At 36.2% G+C, this 20,740-nt stretch overlaps 1 protein-coding gene across 1 annotated transcript; it reads right to left on the bottom strand.

Moving 5' to 3' along the window:
* Window positions 1-6,137: 6,137 nt before the first annotated feature.
* eda2r (ectodysplasin A2 receptor) lies at window positions 6,138-19,345 on the bottom strand. Its single transcript, XM_051677656.1, has 8 exons — window positions 19,209-19,345; window positions 17,931-18,021; window positions 15,855-16,033; window positions 13,682-13,770; window positions 12,745-12,912; window positions 11,733-11,837; window positions 9,487-9,923; window positions 6,138-8,818 (listed from the first exon to the last, which is right to left on the bottom strand). Exons 2-7 carry the CDS (start codon window positions 18,012-18,014, stop codon window positions 9,538-9,540), a joined length of 1,011 nt encoding a protein of 336 aa, XP_051533616.1. The 5' UTR covers window positions 18,015-18,021; window positions 19,209-19,345; the 3' UTR covers window positions 6,138-8,818; window positions 9,487-9,537.
* Window positions 19,346-20,740: the final 1,395 nt, after the last annotated feature.

The raw sequence follows: 20,740 nt of genomic DNA on the forward strand, positions 1-20,740 counted from the left end.
CTTAATTGCTTTATGGGTTTACTTGGCTCTCAAGCTTATGTTTTAAGAGTAATGCAGGCCATGGCATGGCTGGAGACAGATCAGTTTTTAAAATGTTTTCTAAACTTGATCTTTTCAGTCATATGTTTGTTCATCAAGGTAGTGATGGCAGTTAGTAGGGATAAAGCAGCCACTGATTATGTCCTCCAGCTTTGCATGTTCACTACATCTGATTGTTTTAGAAAGTCCTCAATGTCAGGTAGAACTTTTCTGAATCTTGATAAAACTTCCCTTTAAAGGCCATGTCACATCTGTGTGCAGTAGCAACTCTGGGTGTGCTGTCATTCTCCTCCATGTGCCAAAAAGCCTTCTCCATAAACTGTGATTTTTAATTAAGCATATAGCCTTCTTGACAACATCTATCACCATTTAATTTTTAACAGAGTTCCCCACAGAGAACTTTTAAATTTTCAATTCTTCAATTGAAACTCCCTTTTTGCAGGGAGTGGCAAACTCACTAGTGTACATTTATACACTTGTGATGGAAAGAAATCAACCGTGTGGTAACTTGTCAGAAAAGTTTTTAATAAGTACTCACATATTATACACTCACTGAGCACTTTATTAGGAACACTATGGTCCTAATAAAGTGCCCGATGTGGTCTTCTGCTGTTGTAGCCCATCTGACTCACATGCTATTCTGCTCACTACAATTGTACAGAGTGGTTACCGTAGCCTTTCTGTCAGCTCAAACCAGCAACAAGGTGTTTCCGTCCGCACAACTGCTGATCACTGGATGTTTTTTGTTTTTGGCACCATTCTGAGTAAACTCTAGAGACTGTTGTGTGTGAAAATTCCAGGAGATCAGCAGTTACAGAAATACTCAAACCAGCCCATCTGGCACAACAATCATACCATGGTCGAAATCACTGAGATTGCATTTTTCCCCCATTCTGATGGTTAATGTGAACATTGTCTGAAGCTCCTGACCCGTATCTGCCTGATTTTATGCACTGCACTGCTGCCACATGATTGGCTGATTAGATAATCACATGAATAAGTAGGTGTACAGGTGTTCCTAATAAAGTGTTAAGTGAGTTTATGTACAGTACATATCATATGTGATACATAATGTACGTTCCTCTGAGAGGTAAGTAAGCTCCTTTTTTTTATATCATGTACATTAGCAAGATTATAATATGGAAGTTTATTCACGACTATTTTCCAAAAGAACTACATATTGTATTTGAAATTGAGTTTTCTCTTTATAGAAACATACATTGTGACATCATTTAAATGCAATTGCAAATTGTGTATTTGAGTTTGCACTTCCTCATCGCCAATGTACAATGTCTGCCAAAATTCAAATGGAAACACAAAATTAATTTGCAATTGAATTTCCAGTGTCTCACGAGTGAATACCCTCTCAAATTGAAATAGTAATGGCAATGTCTCCAGTTATTTCCTCTGTGTCACATTTTAATAATGTCAAAATTAAAATGGAATTGCAATTCCTTTTGCAGTTACATTTTCTAAACAGGACACGTCAATCTGTTTTAGGGGCAGGAGTTCCTTTAAAAAAAAATTGTCCTGAATAACTTCCATTAAAATTCCAGAAAAATTCTAATAGGCCTACAGCTTCCATTGATAAAACAATGTAAAAAGGAGTATTTACACCTGCTAAAGCATACTTGAGATTCACAGAGAGAATATAGAGAGAGTATAGTACAAGTGAGTTGCAAACACACTGATATATATTATCAACAAGGCCTCCTGCCGTCTTTGCCATAGAAAGTGATCTGCCTGTCTCTCTATCACTCCATCTGTGCCATAAATTGACCTAATATTATACTCTCATTACTTTCATTAATCCATATGTATTTCTAATATTTCAGTCTCTGTGCCTGTCCCACTCTTTCTGTCTTATGCACTGAACAACTGTCTTGTTTTGAACATTACTGTTATTTGTAAGTAGTCTTGTTATTTGTATGTGTTTTAGTTTTATATTCATTAAGCTCTCCTTGTTTCTCATTCTCATCAATGTCTCTGCTGCACCTGTGCTGCACTGTGCAGAATGCTGCATCAGCATTTATTTCAACACTAACGACTGTGCTACAGTACGTAACTCACTACAACATATGGAGGAGAGACACGGCTGATGCATCCTAATAGGGAGCATCTGTGGTCAATTATAAATGATTGGAGACCACAATATAGACAGGTAGACAATGGGAAGCCAACAAATCAAGACAATGGCTAGCTACCCACACTGTTAATAGACATTTTGTCATGTAAAATATGTGCTTCACATGGTAACATCCAAATGAACTAGCTTCATTTAAATCAAAAATATAATATAATATGACTGAATCAACCAGACTACATGAGATTACACCGACAAAAGTCATTTTTAAGAGTCAGGTCTGGTAGAGGGTAACAACTGCATAGTTTCACTTTTTAAAGTCAGTCAGTAGCTTAACAAACAGGGTTTTTGTATAAACGCTCCTCCTAAGGAGACTGGTTTCAGACACACCTCATGTCTAAATCTAGAATGAATACCAGTGAGTTTTAGAGTAAATGCAAGTGAGCTTGAGATAAAAAAGAAAATATTTAATGACTAATCTTTAAAAATTAAGAAGAAAAATCATCAGTTTAATTCATTCACTGGTTTATCCTCAGATCCCACTTGTTGGTTTCTTTTCCCTGCAGGATCTCCTGCATGTTTAGTTAGCATATTAGTCATCAGGTATGTAAGCCAGTTCCTTTGGGATAAGGATTTAACATGAATGTGAAGCTACAAAATTACCTTCAATACATTTTTCTCCCCACAAGCACTTTTGTCCATATTATTTTTATGTAAGCCTATTAAAAGAAAGCTAATACATTGGCAAGCCACCCAATGACTAGTCAGCCAAAATGAAATTGATCTAACATTATGCCCTGATTAGAAAAGCCTGAAATAAAAATACAGAAATAAAAATCAACTGAAATATACTAATAATTAAAATTATTACCTCAGGTACTAAACAAAAACACATTTTCATAACTCCCAAACCATATAAAATAAAAATTACATTAAATTATACTTTATTTTAAATTTTATTTGAATTGTACAGTTAGTTTTTGATACACAGTAGGCCTATATTATAAAATGTGAAATTTTAACAACCTTAGAAGAAAATGCCACAAAATAAGACCAGGTGGTCCTGAGAAATATAAAGCTGTTCAAATTTATTTATTTCAGTTAATGCATTAGCTTTGGTAGTCCTAAAACTAAAATAAAAATAAATTAAACTGAAAGTAAAAAAACAAACTGCAAAAACTTAAACTGATCTTTAACAGTCATAGTGTGAAAGCTAATGAAACATAACCTAAATTGGAAGGACAACTGAAAAATAAACTAGAAATAAAAAATAATAATAATAATAAAAAAAGTATATATATATATATATATATATATATATATACACACACACACACACATATATAAACTTTTTATTAAGCTATAATAACCCTAGATGATTAGTCAGAAGTAATGGCATTGCACAAGGACAAGAACTAGAACAGGCAATTTGCCAGATAATGCCCTCATACTTTGCACTATGTAATTGCATAGCACAGTGTGTGTGTGTGTGTGTGTGTGTGTGTAGAATGGTTTTCTACTTCCCTAGGTAATTTGCTATCCCAATTTGCGACTCTGGGATTTCCAAAATAGCCCTAACCTTGTCAATATCTGCAAAAACCCTATCCGGGTTAAAGCAATGACCTACAAGCATCATTTCACCCTTGACAAACTCACTCTTTTCATCATCATCAGTCTTTCATATCTAGTTTCCTGAGCACCTGAGGCAGCCTTGAATTGTATCATGTGCATCTAACACTAAAATGCCTACTTTTAATTTCTTTGATGTAAGAGCTATATTAAAAAGAGGCGATCAACAATTTTTTTCTCAACTGGTGGGTTGTAACCCAAAAATGGTTTGCATGTCTGTTCTGGTAGGATCACGGACAGCAGGGAAAAAACAGCGCTAAATGTAAATAATAAAAATGCAGTAGTTATTTAGGATAGCAAAATTAATATCGGAGTTAAACTGTTGTTTATGGATTTTCTAAATGGCCAGTTTTCCTATCCAGCCCCGGTCATATTCATTTGGCATATTGGGCCTGTATGCAGTTAGTGTTTGATTTTAAGGACATACTTTTGTATAAGAATCAATTCTGGAGGCCTGATGTCCAATGCAAAATCTGTGCAAAACTGGTTGAGAGTCACTTGTAACAGGTAGAATTTGATGCTGCCTCTTTAAGAGCAGCGCGCTCTTTACTGTTCCTTTTCCGTTGAGCACTCAGTCTATGTAGTGAACACAAGGAGCTTTTCACATTTCTGTTGCCTTTTTTTTTTTTTTTGTGTTATTTTGTTAAGTAATGCTGTTGGCAGTGGAGTGTTTGCTAACTACAATTTCATGTGAGTTTGATGGTGAACTGCAAATAAATGCCACCTATGGAATGCCAGCCATGTTGTGAGTCTCTGTCTAACTCTGCTGCAAATCATTGGGCAAGCTATCCCCATTAAAAAGCACGTTACATACTGATCTACTGATTGTTCCCTATAGATTTAGTTCACTCGACATTGCCGTAGGCACTATGGGGAAGTCCTTCTAGACGACCTTGTTGAAACCCTTATTCAATTACGCCAATCTTCTGATTGGCAGTGGTGTCTGAACCCTGCCCCTTTAGGCGCGCAGTTGGCCTATATAAGCGGGTGCTCAGTCACCATTTCTTCAGAATTTTCTGACTGAGAGACAAGAGTGAGTCACTCATATTCTGAAACTCTGAAGTAGTAGTGTGGCCAAGCCCATGAAGAGGCCATGCCTCTGGTTGAATGTGCTTTGAAACAAATAGGGCAATTCGCGCCCTGCTATTCTTAAGCGAGGGCGATCACGTCAATGATCCAGTAGGAGAGCCTTTGTTTGGAGATGGACATTCCTTTTGTGCATCCTCCATAACAAATAAAGAGCTGATCCAACAGCCTAAACTGATGGGTGCACTCAACATATGTATGCAATGCCCTCACTGGGCATAACATATGCATAGATTGCTCTTCATCGGAATTAAATGGTGGGGGAAAGAAGGCTTGCAACCACCTGAGCTCTGATGGGCATTGATAAAACCTTAGGCACGTTGCCTTTTCTAGGTTTAATAGTGGCTTTTGACAGATCTGGACCAAACTCCAGGCATGAGCTGTCAGTCGACAGCGCCTGCAAGTCACCCACCCATTTAAATGAGGCCAAAGCCTATAGGAGTGTTGTCCTGAACTACCATTATGTGCATAGTTTGAATTAATTGGTTTGAATACACTTACCTATTTAGATCATCATATAATGAACTAGAGGGGGAAAAAAGAAAAGAAAATTCTACTTGTTTGATGCACAAGTTCCTAACATCATCCAAGCCATGACAGCATACAAGGGTTTCTTTCTGCTGTAATGCAGGAGCCCAGCAGGGGATTCTACACACACTGTTCATTACGGTGTACAGTTCTCTACAGGCCACCTGCATGTCTCCCTCTGTGCTTTCCATCTTGAAGGGTGTTGAAATGATTACTGAGGCTGTTTGTAGATCTTCAATAACATATTAATTCCTTAGCATTACTAGTAGACACACAGTACTCTTGGCTAATCTCTAATGCCATCAGACTCACAGCAAACCAGTTCACATTTCACAACATGAAAATGATGTAAGAAATCATGTAAACCAAACATTAGTATATGACACTGAATTATACATTTGGTGGGTTATTGTAAAGTGTAAATAGAGGTGCAAATATCTAAGGAGTTGAAAGATACAAAAGGATCAAATTACCTGTAGTTTCATCTAACAGGCACTAGAGACAAATGCTAAACACAGACAGTGCCTTTAATATTCACAAATGAACAGTAGATGGCATTCGCATCATTTGCATGAGTTGTCCTTTCAGTGAAACTTTTGCATTTGTCAGTTTGAGATTAAAAGGATTCGTTCAGAATCAAATCAGTTATTACCTAAATAATTGTTCTTATTCATCTCGAATACAATAGTATATTATATTTGCTACACCCTTTCTCACATGCTTGCTGAAGCAAACTAAATCAACACTAAATACAAGGAATGTCACATTAATTTATCAAGTAGAAATACATTTATTTGAAATACCAGAAAATAACATTGACAACAATAGCACCATTGCATTTTCCAGATTTAGAAAACTGTTCCTGATTCATTTTTATGTGAATTAGAACACAGCATTCATTCATTTAGGTACAATCATAAAAATATCAAACATGTCCCTATGGTTACTAAAATACAAAAAGACAGTATTCCACACTTAACACTGATGAATCTTATAAAAATAGAACTCTAATATGTTAAATTAAATGTGTGTATTATTTTAACATTAATGCAACACAAGGGAAGAGGCTGGCTGCAAGTATGCACAAATCACATAAAAAAACTGGCACCATTTTACAGAACAAAACTGCTGAAATGTTCAAGCATTTAAACTAGCTTTAAAAACGTAAAAGCAACATTTATCAAGGATGAAAAGGACGAGAACAATTGCTTTAAATGCCTTTTTGGAATAAGTCCAGTTTGAAGAGGTCATCATCATATGCCCTATTCCCGACAACCTAAAATGCCAACTCTGTAGCTACTCAGGGAATAGGACTATCAAACGGCAATGTTTTGAAACTCATAACATCACCAGCGCATAATTATAAAAAGGGAGACAATGTATCATGTTTTATTTGACCCCCCCCCCGCAAAAAAAAGGAGTTCATTCCAGAATTATCTTTTTGTTGTTGATGCATTATTTTATACAATTTATTTAAACTGTTTTTTTGTTTGTTTGTTTTTTGCTTTCAAGCTCAAAGCCAATGAAGTGAATAATGAGATTGTTTCACAGAATTACTTCTGGAAAATATCCTGTTAATGCCCTTTTTAATAGTCTTTTTGGACAGTTATTTAGAGTGAGCTGGTGTGAGCTCATTTTGTAATTAACAAAACTCCTACTAATGACGGTTGATGCTGCCATGCAGAAGGGCCTGCATTGGGTTCAAAAACCACTTTGGACCACAGCAACAGAGCAGATAAATACTGCGTACAGTTTTTTGTACCATCTGTGTTAACCCACTTGCATCTGTCCACCAACTCATCCCACACCTTGCTGTTAAAAATAAATAAATAAACTGATAGGCTGGTTTTATCAGGTCTCCCAGCCTGGTCAGTTGGCTGGTTTTAGAGGGGTTTTGGGTCATGTTGGGAGATAAGCTGGTCTCCCAACCTCTTAGGATGGTTTTAGCTGTTTTTTTCTTCTTCTTTTCTTTTAGCAGGGACGCGTGTAAAGGAGTGCTGACTTCAGCCCACACAGTTTTACTTGATATCTTAATTCCTACTGTATCAACAATAGATCTCTAAGTGTTAACCGCAGCCTCAGGCTGTTAACCGCAATCTTCTTTGAAGAAGATTGTGTTTGCACATGCTTTAATTTGACTGGTTTTATAAGATTAAATTATGTTTTTAAGAACATCAAAAACATAATGTCTTGTTCAGTTCATTTACTGTATGTTCATGTCTTTGTGTGTCATCTTGAGAACTGCTTTGTATATCAACTGGATTGCATAACTTTTGTTAAACTCAAAGCCTGTAAAAAAATGTAATCTCAGAGACCTCAATTAAATATTCTGTGTTTATAATATTGGACGGACATGCACGCATCACATTCCCAAAAGAATTTAGCTGGACTTTTGCACTGCTACAAAATTAAAAGCTATAAATAGAGTTGGAAAATCTGATTGGGATTTGTTCAAATACAGCGCAAACTGTCATAAGGTTAAGCATATGTTTGCTGAAGTTAGTAGACGCAGTTTGGAGATGCTATGATGTGCTCATCAGACCAAGTAGTATTTAACTTCATCTGATCCTGACAAAATATTACATGATTCTTTAAATTTAACACTAGTGTTTCATGGTGTTGTGTTTGAGGCTTGCTTACAATATAGGAAACCCTTGAAGACACAAGGAAGATGAATGAAGTATTGCTTGAAAGCAGTATCACAATGTTGGTGGTTGTGACTTGTCAGACTTTTTTTTTTTTTTTTGCTTTTTTTTGCTTTCATTTGCATTTCATTCATCACAATTCTGTGCCCCAGCGTAATTTTATCAAAAGGCTGACATTTTATGTACATGTCCCTACACCCAAGAATTTTTTCTATCTAATTAAGTAATATCATATTGGCAAGAATGCTGTTGTACTGAATATCAGCACAGCAGTGATTCAGTTCTAACCATTGTATGATGTACAGTTAATTAATTAATTGTTTATTCTTATTTCACAGGTGTTTTAGTCCTAATGTGAAGTGCCATGGCATAATAATGCAACATGGAATTGTCTTAAGAAGATTGGGTTGGTTTTGGCAGCATTCTACTACCCACCAGTCTAAAACTGGCTAATAAAGTCAGAGAAAACACTAAATCAGGTACTGCTAGGATACTGAGAGGTGTTTGCTGAGCCAGCAGAGCAAACAGTAACATAAAGCAGTGTGAGCCAAAAATCCAGTGATTAGCAAAATCAAGTCCAGTCTTTAGAGCTGATGGAGGCTTTTATAGTAGGTCTGGTGTGGTCCACTTGACAACATGTAGGAAGATGGAAAGCAGTAAACATGTTCAAAGCCATGCAACCATGCAGAAAAAGACCCGCATCATTAAGGTGCACTGCCTGTTGCTGGTTGTTTTAAACTCCAGGAAGAAAATAAATCCTTTTCCAGGGCTTTAACCAAGAATACCGGAAGTAAGCTTATATTGACTCCTGAAACACCAATGACAAACAGACTTTAATTTAAATATATTCTGTCCAATTAATATATTGAATTTAATGATTTTAAGTTCAGTCATGAAACTCTACATGGTGCAAGCTAATAGGTCCTTTGACATAATCTGTCCGCTAATCAACTTGCGTACTCTCTCTTTTTTTAACATTTAAATTGCACAGTTGTTTGCAGATAAGCTGGCTTCACTGCATCTTGAAACAAGTTTTTATTCTCTGAAACCTTTCTACTCCCCAGCACCAGCTGTCTAGATCTTTTTCAAGGGGATCGTATGTACAGTGCATTCAGAAAGTATTCAGACCCCTTCATTTTTTTTTTCACATTTTGGATTTGTATAGACAAACAGACATCATAAATCACTCAAAATATCTTTGTTTGTATTCCAGAACAAAGAACAGACTGCATAAAGGTGAGTAAATGATTAGAATATAAAACATTTTTGTGAACCATTCCTGTAAATATATTCTGAGAATTGTCATGACTGAACTGAATTTACGGAATTATAAAAAAAAATTAAATAATAATAATAATGTCCTAATGTGTATACTGTAAATTTGGTGATTTCTGACAACTAAAGAAAAGGTTGTCACACACTTAAAATTACTGAGTTTATACTGAGTCTTAGTTATATCTGTGAGTGTCTCTTTACCATTGGAATGCATTTGCAGATGTGATCTCTCTTCTTTTTTACAATCTCATTTTATCGAAGCATCAGACATGAGTGCAGAGTGGAGTCTAAGCCCAGATATGGTGGGTTATTTGTGGAGAGGTGTTGAAGGTCCAGTTCGGTGCACTCTACTGGAGCATGCAGCCCCCAGCCTGTCTGCTGCTCTACAGCACAGCATGACCCCACTGTAGACTCTCCTCTCACCAAAGTGAGAATGACATGCTGGCAGGAGAGGTCGGCTTCTGGTGAAGAAGGATCAGGTGTTTCTGTTGCCTGCGAGGGGACTCCCGTTGCAAGGACAGTGCAGACCGAGCACCGCACCAGAGGAAGAGCCTCACACTCATGCATGCAAGAATCACAGGTCATAATTTCTGTTATGTCATCCAGTGTGCAGGGGTCTTCCAAAGGCAGACAAGAACCTTATGAGGACACAGTCAGACACACAATCATTGTATCTTTCTTTTTTCTCCATTTTAAATACATGTACCCAAATCACTGCTGTAAGAATAGGCATGAATGTGAGTTTGGTACAATACAGACAAAAACACTGTCAGGCTGTGACTGTAATATTCTTTTAAATATCATAATTGACTAAATTATACTTATTTTTCTTTTATTGATAGCCAGTAGTAGAGAGAGATGGGAAGTAAAGGGGAGAGAGAGAATGGGATTAGGACAGGAACATAACCAGGGTTGGACTCAAACCTGGGTTTCCCATGAGCACCACAGCACTTGTACTGACAATATATTATTATACCTCAGTATATTGTTATACCTCATCACATTATACCTAATTTTAATGCACAACAACAAAGATAAAAATATTGTTTCTTTCATTTGCATGATAACTCATAGTGGGCTAACACTAATATAAACGTATTTTTGGATGGATATTTAACAGTGCTATATTATTTATAACTAATTCACAACTTTTTATTTTCAAACAAACATCGTTTTTGAATCAAGCAATAAAAAAAATAAAAAAATGCCTTCTAACAATATTATTTATACATATATAAGTATACGTGTTTTCCTGTTGGCAAAACCATCATAAGACATCTGAAATGAGAGGAATGCCAGGCTGTTCAGTCTATCTTGAGGCATCACTGCTCTTATGTAGTTTAAGTCTTATCTTGCTAACTGATATTTACACAGGGTCCAAAATTTACTTAAAATATTATTAAACTAATTATACTATTAATCATTTATCTATAATAAAAGTATTTATAGAAACAAATTCTTACTAGCCATTAAATGAATTTTGCATTATTTTTATTCAAACATATTTTTGTCCCTATGACAGTGGAATTATTTATTCCTATTAATTGTAGCTATTAATTGTATTAGTGAGGTGAAACTGCAGCTCTCAGAAAAAATAAAGTACATCAACATGATTTTGTTCCTTGCGGAATATTCCACATATAAAAAAAACTGATGCAGATGCTAATAATGTTACCGGCCAACTGGTGAATGTTTCCATTTTATTTACTTGCCAAAGGCAATATTATTTCTCACATTTGGTGCGTCAAATGTTAATTTTGGACCTGGTTTACACGGATACATGCGTAGTTATGTTGACAAGTATGGCTGTCTTTACTTCTGTAAGAAACTCATAAATTGTCTGCTACTTCTCACTCCTTCTCTGCTCCTTTCTATTGAAAATCCTATTTCTGCTTCATTTCTGTAGATTACCAGACTAGTAGAGCACATGATGTGTACTCAGTTTGCACCACGCGCTTGCTGAAGGTCCAGACCACTTACATGGTCTGGGGGGGGGGGGTTGGTCGCTAACACGGGGGAGACAAGGCCAATTATAGGGAAACTCACAATTTTTACAGATGGAAAACGAGTCTTGAAAAGTTGTATTCCTACTACTAGCATGTTATTACTATAAAAATGTTTTAATGATAATATAATGAGATGTCAATATAGCCTATCTCTGGGCCCCCCCTCCAGTAAGAGCCCCGTTACTCAGGTCCACCATTACCCCCGGTCTGACAACCCTGCTGTCTCTGTTCCCTCTAAGCTGCCGTGTCTTTTTTTTTTTTTTTTTTTCAAGTATACAATTCATTATGGCTTTAACCTGAACAGCTCTATTGGTGAATGCGGAAATATGGCTGCGTGTTATTCTGGTCAGGTGGCCGAAGGTTCTGCCCAGTAGAAATAGGATTTGCTCAGCAAGAACAGAAGTTAAAGGTAACATTGCCTGCTGTCATATATACACTCACCTGATCTGTCCACATCAGTGTCCTGCATCACAGTGTGTATTGTTGTCATGGGAATGGAGGCTGCATCAACGTCATAGTGACTGTTACTGACCGGTAATAGACACCCTATGAGGAAAGGTTTAATAAAAATGTTTGTGTTGTGAATGTGCATTTGACCAAAAGTATGCAGACACCAAAACACCACACACTTTTTTGCTATTTAAGCATTTAGTTCCGAAAACACTGGCATTAACAGGGAGCTAGTCTTCGCTAACATCTCTGACTCTTCTGGAAAGGATTTTCTCTATATGTTCTCTATATAAACTAGATGTGTCTGATTAAAATAATTAATCATGGATAATTTTTGATTCTAGAAGTTTCAGAAAGAGTCTGTTTATATATCTCAGCACTGTTGGTCCTCACAATGCAAGTGAATGGTGGCCAGAAATCTGAAGCTCCAAAAAGGACATAAAGGTAGCATAAAAGTAATCTATACAACTCCAATGGTTAAATCCATATCTTTTGAAGCGATATGATAGGTTTGAGTAAGAAACAAATCAATATTTATGTCCTTTTTTACTAAAAATCTCCACCTTTGACCAGCCCCAACCAGTAAGTGGCTGAATGTGAAAGTGGAGATTGATAGTAAAAAAGGACTTACAAATATATCTGTTTCTCACCCACAACTATCATATCACTTCTGAATATATGGATTTAACCACTGGAGTCATATGGATTACTTTTATGCTGCCTTTATGTGCTTTTTGGACCTTCAAAGTTCTGGTCACCATTCACTTGCATTGTGAGGAACTACAGAGCTGAGATATTCTTCTAAAAATCTTCATTTGTGTTCTGCAGAAGTAAGAAAGTCATACACATCTGGGATGGCGTGAGGGTGAGTAAATGATGAGAGAATTTTCATTTTGGGGTGAACTATCCCTTTAAAGTCCTCAAATCTAAATGTTTCAGCAACAGTCAAGTTAATTAAATTAAAACTTGACATATTGGATTAATTGATTATTTTGTTTCTTACGTTTGCATGTTTTCCTGAGTGGGGAGCGTGTCTGGTACAAGACACACATAATGGCAAACAGGAAGGTTGTTAAGACAGCCGTTGCCGCACAAGCAGTCACTATAGCATTAGCATTTTGGATAGGCGCTGCTGAGGTCTGGACTTTAGCCACACCAGACACTTCACTTCCTAAAAAACAGGAGAATCAGTTAGAATCATGAGTAAATGATGACAGAATTTTCATTTTTGTGTGAACTAACCCTTTAAGGCCTAAACAGATCCAATAGAATCTAGAACCTGCTCACATGAACAGCCAAGAATCGCAAAACAGCTAACTGAATCTTACTTGAAAACATACACACAACACCTGTGGCTGCCTTCTCTCTCTCGCTCTCTCTCTCTCTCAATTCCTTGTTGCTGGCTCTGTAAGTGTGTCTGATCAGCAGAATGCTAAAAGACCTCTGTCAATGCATGACGGAGTGGGTGCAGCGAGGATCAGACCCTCAGTCCATGCTGAGCACTAAAAAAGGGCATTGACTTATCCAAGTTTGATAAGAACTCCCCTCTTACTTCACCCGTAATCACATTGAGAGAATAAAGAGAATCGAGAGAAAATGGTGAGAGAAAAGATACTGGGGCAGAGATAAGAGCGTGAGAGAGAATCAGAGCATACAGGGGTGAAAAGAGTACAATAAATGTAGAGAGGATGAAAACATGAAGGAAAAACATAGACAGAGCACATTTGAAATGGGAAAAAAGGCTAAGAGAGAGAGAGAGAGAGAGAGAGAGACAGAGAGAGAGAGAGAGAGAGAGGACCAAGGGTATGTGTATGCGTGTGTTTTAAATTGAGGGCTATGAGTGTACCATTGAGCATGAAATGAAATGCTTAAAATAGATTGGTAAGAGGCCTAAGTTTATTATATTGAGCAATTTTTGCATGCGTCTATGTGATACTCACTGCTACATTGTAAATTTCTGAAGGGGGTGGGGCCACATGGAAGGCATTCCAAATCTTCTAATCCATCCAATCGCATTTTGCTGTAAAAGCTTCAATAAAAAGTATTTTTTTTAAAACACAGAAATGGTTTGAAAACCATAATATAGGTGTATATATAACAGGGACAGAAAATCATGAGGGCTTCGGACAAAAATGGCATCAAAAGTGAAAAAAGTGTCCACAGAATTCAAAATGTGGAGGCAAAAAATGCCACCATAGAGAACTCATCTGTTTTTTAAAGCATCTGATATAATTCTTACTAATCTACTGTATGCCTTATTATACAGTATGTATTATCTCTTAAAATATGAGGATGTTTTTTAGTTTATTTTAGTAATAGGTAATAAAATCTAATTATTCTGATATTTCAGAATTTATGTAAATCAATTGATTTTAATAATAATAAGTTTGAAGGGATAGTTCACCCCAAAATAAAAATGTTCTCATTTTTACCGTCATGCCATCCCAAATATGTATGATTTTCTTTCTTCTGCTGAACACAAACAAAGATTTTTAGAAGAATGGTTCTCACAATGCAAATGAATGGGTACCAAAATTTTAAAGCTCCAAAAATCACAAAAAGGGAACATAAAAGTAATCCATATGACTCCAGTGGTTAAATCTATGCCTTCAGAAGCAATATAATAGGTGAGGGTGAGAAACAGATAAGTATTTAAATCCTTTTTTATTAAAAATTCTCCTCCCTGCCCAGTAGGTGGTGATATACACGAAGAACGCAAATCACCAAAAACCAAAAAGTGGAGATTGATAGTAAAAAAGGACTTAAATACTGATCTGTTTCTCACCCACACTAATCATATCACTTCTGATTGTCTTATTGATTACTTTTGATTATTTTTATGTTGCCTTTATGTGCTTTTGGAGCTTCAAAGTTTTGGTACCTATTCATTTGCATTGTGAGAACCAACAGAGCTGAGATATTCTCCTAAACATCTTTGTCTGTGTTCTGCAGAAGACAGAAAGTCCTACACATCTGGGATGGCATGAGGTTGAGTAAATGATGAGAGAATTTTCATTTTTGGGTGAACTAATCCTTTAATATATACAGTATAGTGCTCTACAAAAAGATTACATCATAGAGTCAATAATATTCAAATACATGCATGATTACACTGAAGTATTTGATATTAAAGTATGACACAGAGAATGTTATTAATATGGTTATAAATAATAAGCCTTGTATACATTAGGTATACAATATCTCTGAAAAAATAAATCCAGGGGAAAATATTGCCCCTTAATGGTAAACTTAATTTCTGATCCTAGTGTACATACTGTAATTGGGTGTGTGTGCCAGGAATCTTACAAGCTATCCAGGGGTGGATCTAGATTTTTTTTAGGATGGCAAGGGGGTAGCATACAGACTATGAGGGGTGGCAACACCAAAGCAAGCGCCCATGCAGAGTTCTTATGGATTAAGGCACCAAGCTTCATTGCAAACAAGTACTAGTTCATTAATTGAAGTCACTATCAAATTACAAATGTATATTAATTTGCAATACAACTGCATTTCCAAAGGAACCACATAGTAACCATTTTGCTACTGATTTGCCACAAATATAACAAATATATTTTTTGCATAATAAAAAATAAGTAACAAAATGTATATTTCTTCAGAGCACCAAGACATTGTCTATTAAACACGTCAACAAATTCTAAATGCTCTTAGCTTGACATTTAGAACCAGCAATCTGGACTACACATCACCACCTTGTGCAGGCATTTACAGCTGTAAAAATGTCGATGCTGTGATTGGCCCGCTGCTGTAAACAATCATGGGATTGGTCGCTGCTGTAATCAGTCACACTATGGGTCTGTAGTCATTTGTGCATTGGGTGAGAGTTTAGGCAGTTCGACATGAATGAACCCATACACAAAGTCAACATCAACTATAATATACTTACATTTAAATTTAATACAGTTGGATACTTGGGGTGGCAGATGGGGTGGCAAAGCTTATTTTTAGGGTGACAGCTGCCACCCTGTGTCACCCTTGTGGCCACACCCCTGATGCTATCTTCTGTGTGAGTTGACCACAATTATTAGGATAAATAGGCGTAGTACATCATGTTTTGTAAAGGTTGTTTTGTATGTGTGTTTAAGTGAGTCTCACCTAGGGAGGCAGTTTCCACACACTGCATTGTCTGTGTGTGTGCAGCGTTTGACTTGGTATCTGTTGAGCCGACGGCAGTTCTGGCACATTGCACAAGGGTGAGAACCCCGGTCTTCCTTAAACCAGCGAACTTCACACACACCGCAGACTGCAGACACACCTACACCATAACCACAGTCCTAATGGCCACACACAGAAATTTTTTTTTAATAACCTTATAAGTTCATTGGTTATGTCAAACATTTTTGAAGAACACAGCTATTGTAACCTCCCCATATGTGTTTGAAGTCATTTAAGGTCACATGAAAGCCTCTGGTGGCAGAGATGTGATATTACAGCATGTTTACAAATCCCCAAAATATGAGTCACTCTTAGGTCCTTGAATACTTCATGCTTTCCAAAAAAGTTAATTTCTCTTTTTTATATGCATTTCTCTGAGTGTTAAGAATGCATACTGTATTTAACAGTCTCAACTACCTAATATACAAATAAGCAAAAAGACAGATAATAATAACGTTGTAGATTTATGTTTCATTTACAACATTAAAGAACAGCAAACTAAATCTGACTGGCTGCACCTTTCAGTCTAAAATGAATGAATCACATGAATCAATTTTTGCTGAGAAATCAAATAAATTTTTGCCCCCAAATAAAAATATTTATTTCAATTTGTTCGAGGTAAACTGCTGTTCTTACAAGACTTGCTATTTTTATTGTTGTATGTACACGTGCATCAGACGTATGGTTTTGAACTGTCTCACTGTGGTTGCGTTGTGTTTCACTTGCATTTAGCATTTCAGTGAACGCATCCTGCTGTGACCTTTTTAGTGCGGCTTGCTCTCGGTAAGTGTGGTTTGTTGCCTGTACAGCTGACTGCCCCCTTCTGAGAGAATTTACATTCGGCATGATTAATTGCAAAAAAAAAAAAAAAAAAAATTAACATGTTATCTTTATTTAATTAATCAAACTGCATTAATGCATTAAATCGACAGCCTTAGTTTAAACAACAGAAATGCTGATTTAATCACTCTAGATTAAAGAAAAAAATTTATTGGGTAGGTATTTGTAGGATACGTATTAGAAATCAGGAATAGCCTTAAGTTGTTAGGTATTTTAAGTGCTTCAAGCACAGGTCAAATTTTAACTTCTTGTTAGGGCTGCACAATTAATTAAAAAAAATAATCGAGATTACAGTTACAGCTGTCGCAATTATTTAATCGTGAAAAGTGTCAACTACAGCATTCAATTTAGGTGTACTCCGATTGCACCAAAATTTTCTATTTATAAAATATTTTTGGGCCATTGTATGCATGAATGCAAAGGCAAATCTGATGTGTTTAAATTAGTCTAAAGGCATATCAGTAATGCTCACAGTCAGTCTAAATTATACTGTGTTCAGTTTATTCAAAATGTGAATAACACTTTGTTTTTGTTTTCGCGCATTTAAAATATTAAAGCAATTCAGGAACACAGTTCTCAAGTTGTTTTGATGCATAGCCTACATAAAGAATATGACATGCAACTGCCCCACACAAACTAAGAATATTCATGTAATATTCTGTTAACTGAAATGAATAATCGCAATTACAATATCAAAGGAAATAATCAGCAATTATGATTTTAGTCATAATCGTGCAGCCCTACTTCATGTGGTATTCTCTTTTCAATCAGGGTCTATTAACCCACCAATTGAAGCCGTACATTTACGTTTCTTCATCCTAAACAATAATAAACACCATTTGTAGAACACCAAACTTTTTGGCCATCAAAAAGTTTGGTTTTGGTTATCTGAAGTGTTCTGGGAATTAATTTGGAATGATTAAACGTCAGCTGAATAATCAACTGGAATTAGAAAATATAACAATATGTGTTTAGCATGACTGATTGGACAACTTTTCACATGCAGCATTTAAAAAAAAAAAAAAGTGATTTCTAGTTGTAGGTGTTGCTTTCTTCACAAAGCTCCTAAGCTTCTCAAAAGTGGATTATTCAGAGTGACATACCATTTTAATCTACTTAATAATAATACACAGCAGGGCACTTCTCTCTCTTACTCTCTCTTTCTTTCTCTCTCACCTCTTTAAGCTCTTGACCGGGTGGACACTGTGGACACTTGTGACAAAGTCCGCTGTGATAAAACTCATCTCCTGAGCAATCCATGCTATATCTAAGAGGGAGAGAGGGAGTTGAAACACACATAGCATGCAAAAAGGACAGCTACACTTGAAGTGAAACACTGATTCTCAGTTCATGTGGGTGCTGTAAAACACTGCATGCTGTAGTAAAGTCAGGTCTCTCAGATATAGTTTAAACAAGTTTATAGATTTTTTTTAATATATATATATATATATATATATATATATATATATATATATATATATATATATATATTAAAGCTTAAGTACTCATTGAACAAAAACACATTTTAAACCCAGCTCTGATTTTTACATTTCAGTCAGACATGACTAAAGGCTAAACATTAAAATGAAATCTGAAATCTGTGTAATTTTCAGTTTTCCTTTTTTACCTTTAATTGTAAACTTAAACATGTTACTATGTTATTAATATGCATTTTGCAAGCTGCGACCCTCCACAGAAATTTGAATGACAGGCTCGTAAAACTGGAAAAGAGTCCTTTTAGGTTTAACATTTATTACACCATTAAATTTGATCTTAACATTTAATATTTTTAAAAGTAGAAAAATATGTGAAAATAACACAGCTGTCTGATCCGAATCTGCAGAAATGTATGGGTAATTTAGAGTCATTTAGCAGTTGGCGCACACACTTCATTCAATTTGCTGCCGTATTAGCGCGTGAGTCCAAAAACTCAGATGTGATCAATTCACGCTCTTAAAATATGGATTGTAAATTATTTTACTCAGAATTTAAGGTGCACAATCCTGCCTTTTTAATTCATCAAACCTGTGTATAAACCAGGCTCAATAATAATAATAATAATAATAATAATAATAATAATAATAATAAATAAATAAATAAACAGTTTCGCCAGTTTTCAGCTATTTACGTTCGTTCCAATAATAAAGACTGATGTTCATTCATCCATTCTGAATCTTTAGAGAACACATAGAAACAGATCAAGAGAGCGCGCAGGAGAGATACTTTTCAGCACATTTTGGAACATTTAGGTTCAGTTTACTACAAATACCTCCGTTAAAGGATCTATTGGGAATAATCTTCCCGCAGCATTAAATGAAAGTGGTCGAATTGAATTAAGCAGGGCGAGCTGTTTTGTTTCAAAAAGCATCGAGAGTATCGGCGCAAGGTTCACGTGTTAGTCTATCAATATTCTCGCATCTGTAAAGTATTGGGGACAGCATCATCCACACTTACATTGTAGCAAGGCGAAATCTCCGCAATTAATTCATTGTCTAAAGTAGCCGTCTCCTGTGTGCTTGGAGTAGATTCAGTCCAGTCCTTCTTGTGAATAAAGTAGTTCTCACGCCACTGGCACGTTTGCTCTATGCGCTGCTTTTGGGGACAGACAGAGACAGACATGTCCCGACATGTTTCCGCTGATGTTGACCTCTGGAGCGGGTTCACCAGCAGCCACATCAGAAACTCTGCACGGTTTCATTGCTCTTTAATGGAACTATATGACATTTTAAGTCTAAAAGATTTCTCTCTGTATCGCAATTAGGTAATAATATCGCAGGTGAGGTAATGTATATATATATATATATATATTCCATTAGTCGAAAGAGCAAAAACGTCCCATTCTGCTTTCTTCTGATGTAACAGATAAGTTAGGCCATTCTGCTTCAAAACAGCCAAAAGCCAAAGCACGAAGTGTAGGAACTGCCAAGTTTCAATAACATTATTCATCAGTTCTAATACAAGATCTACAACTAACTATAATACACGATGTTTTAAGATGCTGCTTTTTTCATGCGGCCTCACTGCAGCAGTCCCACTATTGACGCAAGGTGGCGATAATGATTCTCGCTATTGACCTTTGAAGTGGAGTCAAATTACCTTACATAACATTAGAAGACTTAAATTGCATAACAATGCATTTCGTCTTTACAACATGACACTAAATCATATTTATCTGCAGTTCATCACATTAAATTAAATTGCATTTCATTACATTACATTAAACCACATTGCATTATATTACTTTCCACTTTAAGACTGCATTAGCTTCAGTTGCAGGCTGCAGAATTTGCCCTCCCCTGATCTGTTGTCAAGAGGCACAACAGACCATGTTTACTATGCTAAGATAATAAAGTATCGATTTCTCTACCATCATCACACACACTAACATATATTGGCACACATTTGGAAAACTAAGTGAGAATTATTTGGGCATGTGTAAGCATCCGTTTTGTATAAGACAACAAGATAACTGTGCATTTCCTAAGAGCAATTTGCAAGGTGAATGTAGACACTGTGTGTGTGTGTGTTTATGAGTGTGGGAGTGCACTGTAGCCTTGCATAGCAGTCCTAGTGGTTTTGGCAAAGGAAGAAAAACAGATAGAGAAAGTGGGAGAGAGTGCATGACAGAGTAGCTTTATATTTTGTCAGGGTTATTGTGTCTGAACAGGACCGGGTCAGATACAGCATTCTGCATGGGGCTTTTTGCCCTTTAACCAATCTTAAACTACTCAAATTACAGATTGACAGGATGTTATATTAAAGGAACACTTTCACTGGTCCAGTGGTTTGGTCATTGTTGTAGCGATTGCTGTCGGGGCTTATATGGACGTTTATGTGATCGCCTCATTCCTAAATCTTATCCTCGCCTGTTCCTGTCCTCTTCCACTTGACACACATTCTTATCAGAAGAGTACCGTAGATTTGCTCTGACCTCTAAAATGTCCATGTGCATGTGTTTTGATGTCTAACCTCATATTTAAGTCCAA

Source organism: Myxocyprinus asiaticus, chromosome 3 (genome assembly GCF_019703515.2).
Source record: "Myxocyprinus asiaticus isolate MX2 ecotype Aquarium Trade chromosome 3, UBuf_Myxa_2, whole genome shotgun sequence".
In the NCBI taxonomy this organism is placed as follows: domain Eukaryota; kingdom Metazoa; phylum Chordata; class Actinopteri; order Cypriniformes; family Catostomidae; genus Myxocyprinus; species Myxocyprinus asiaticus.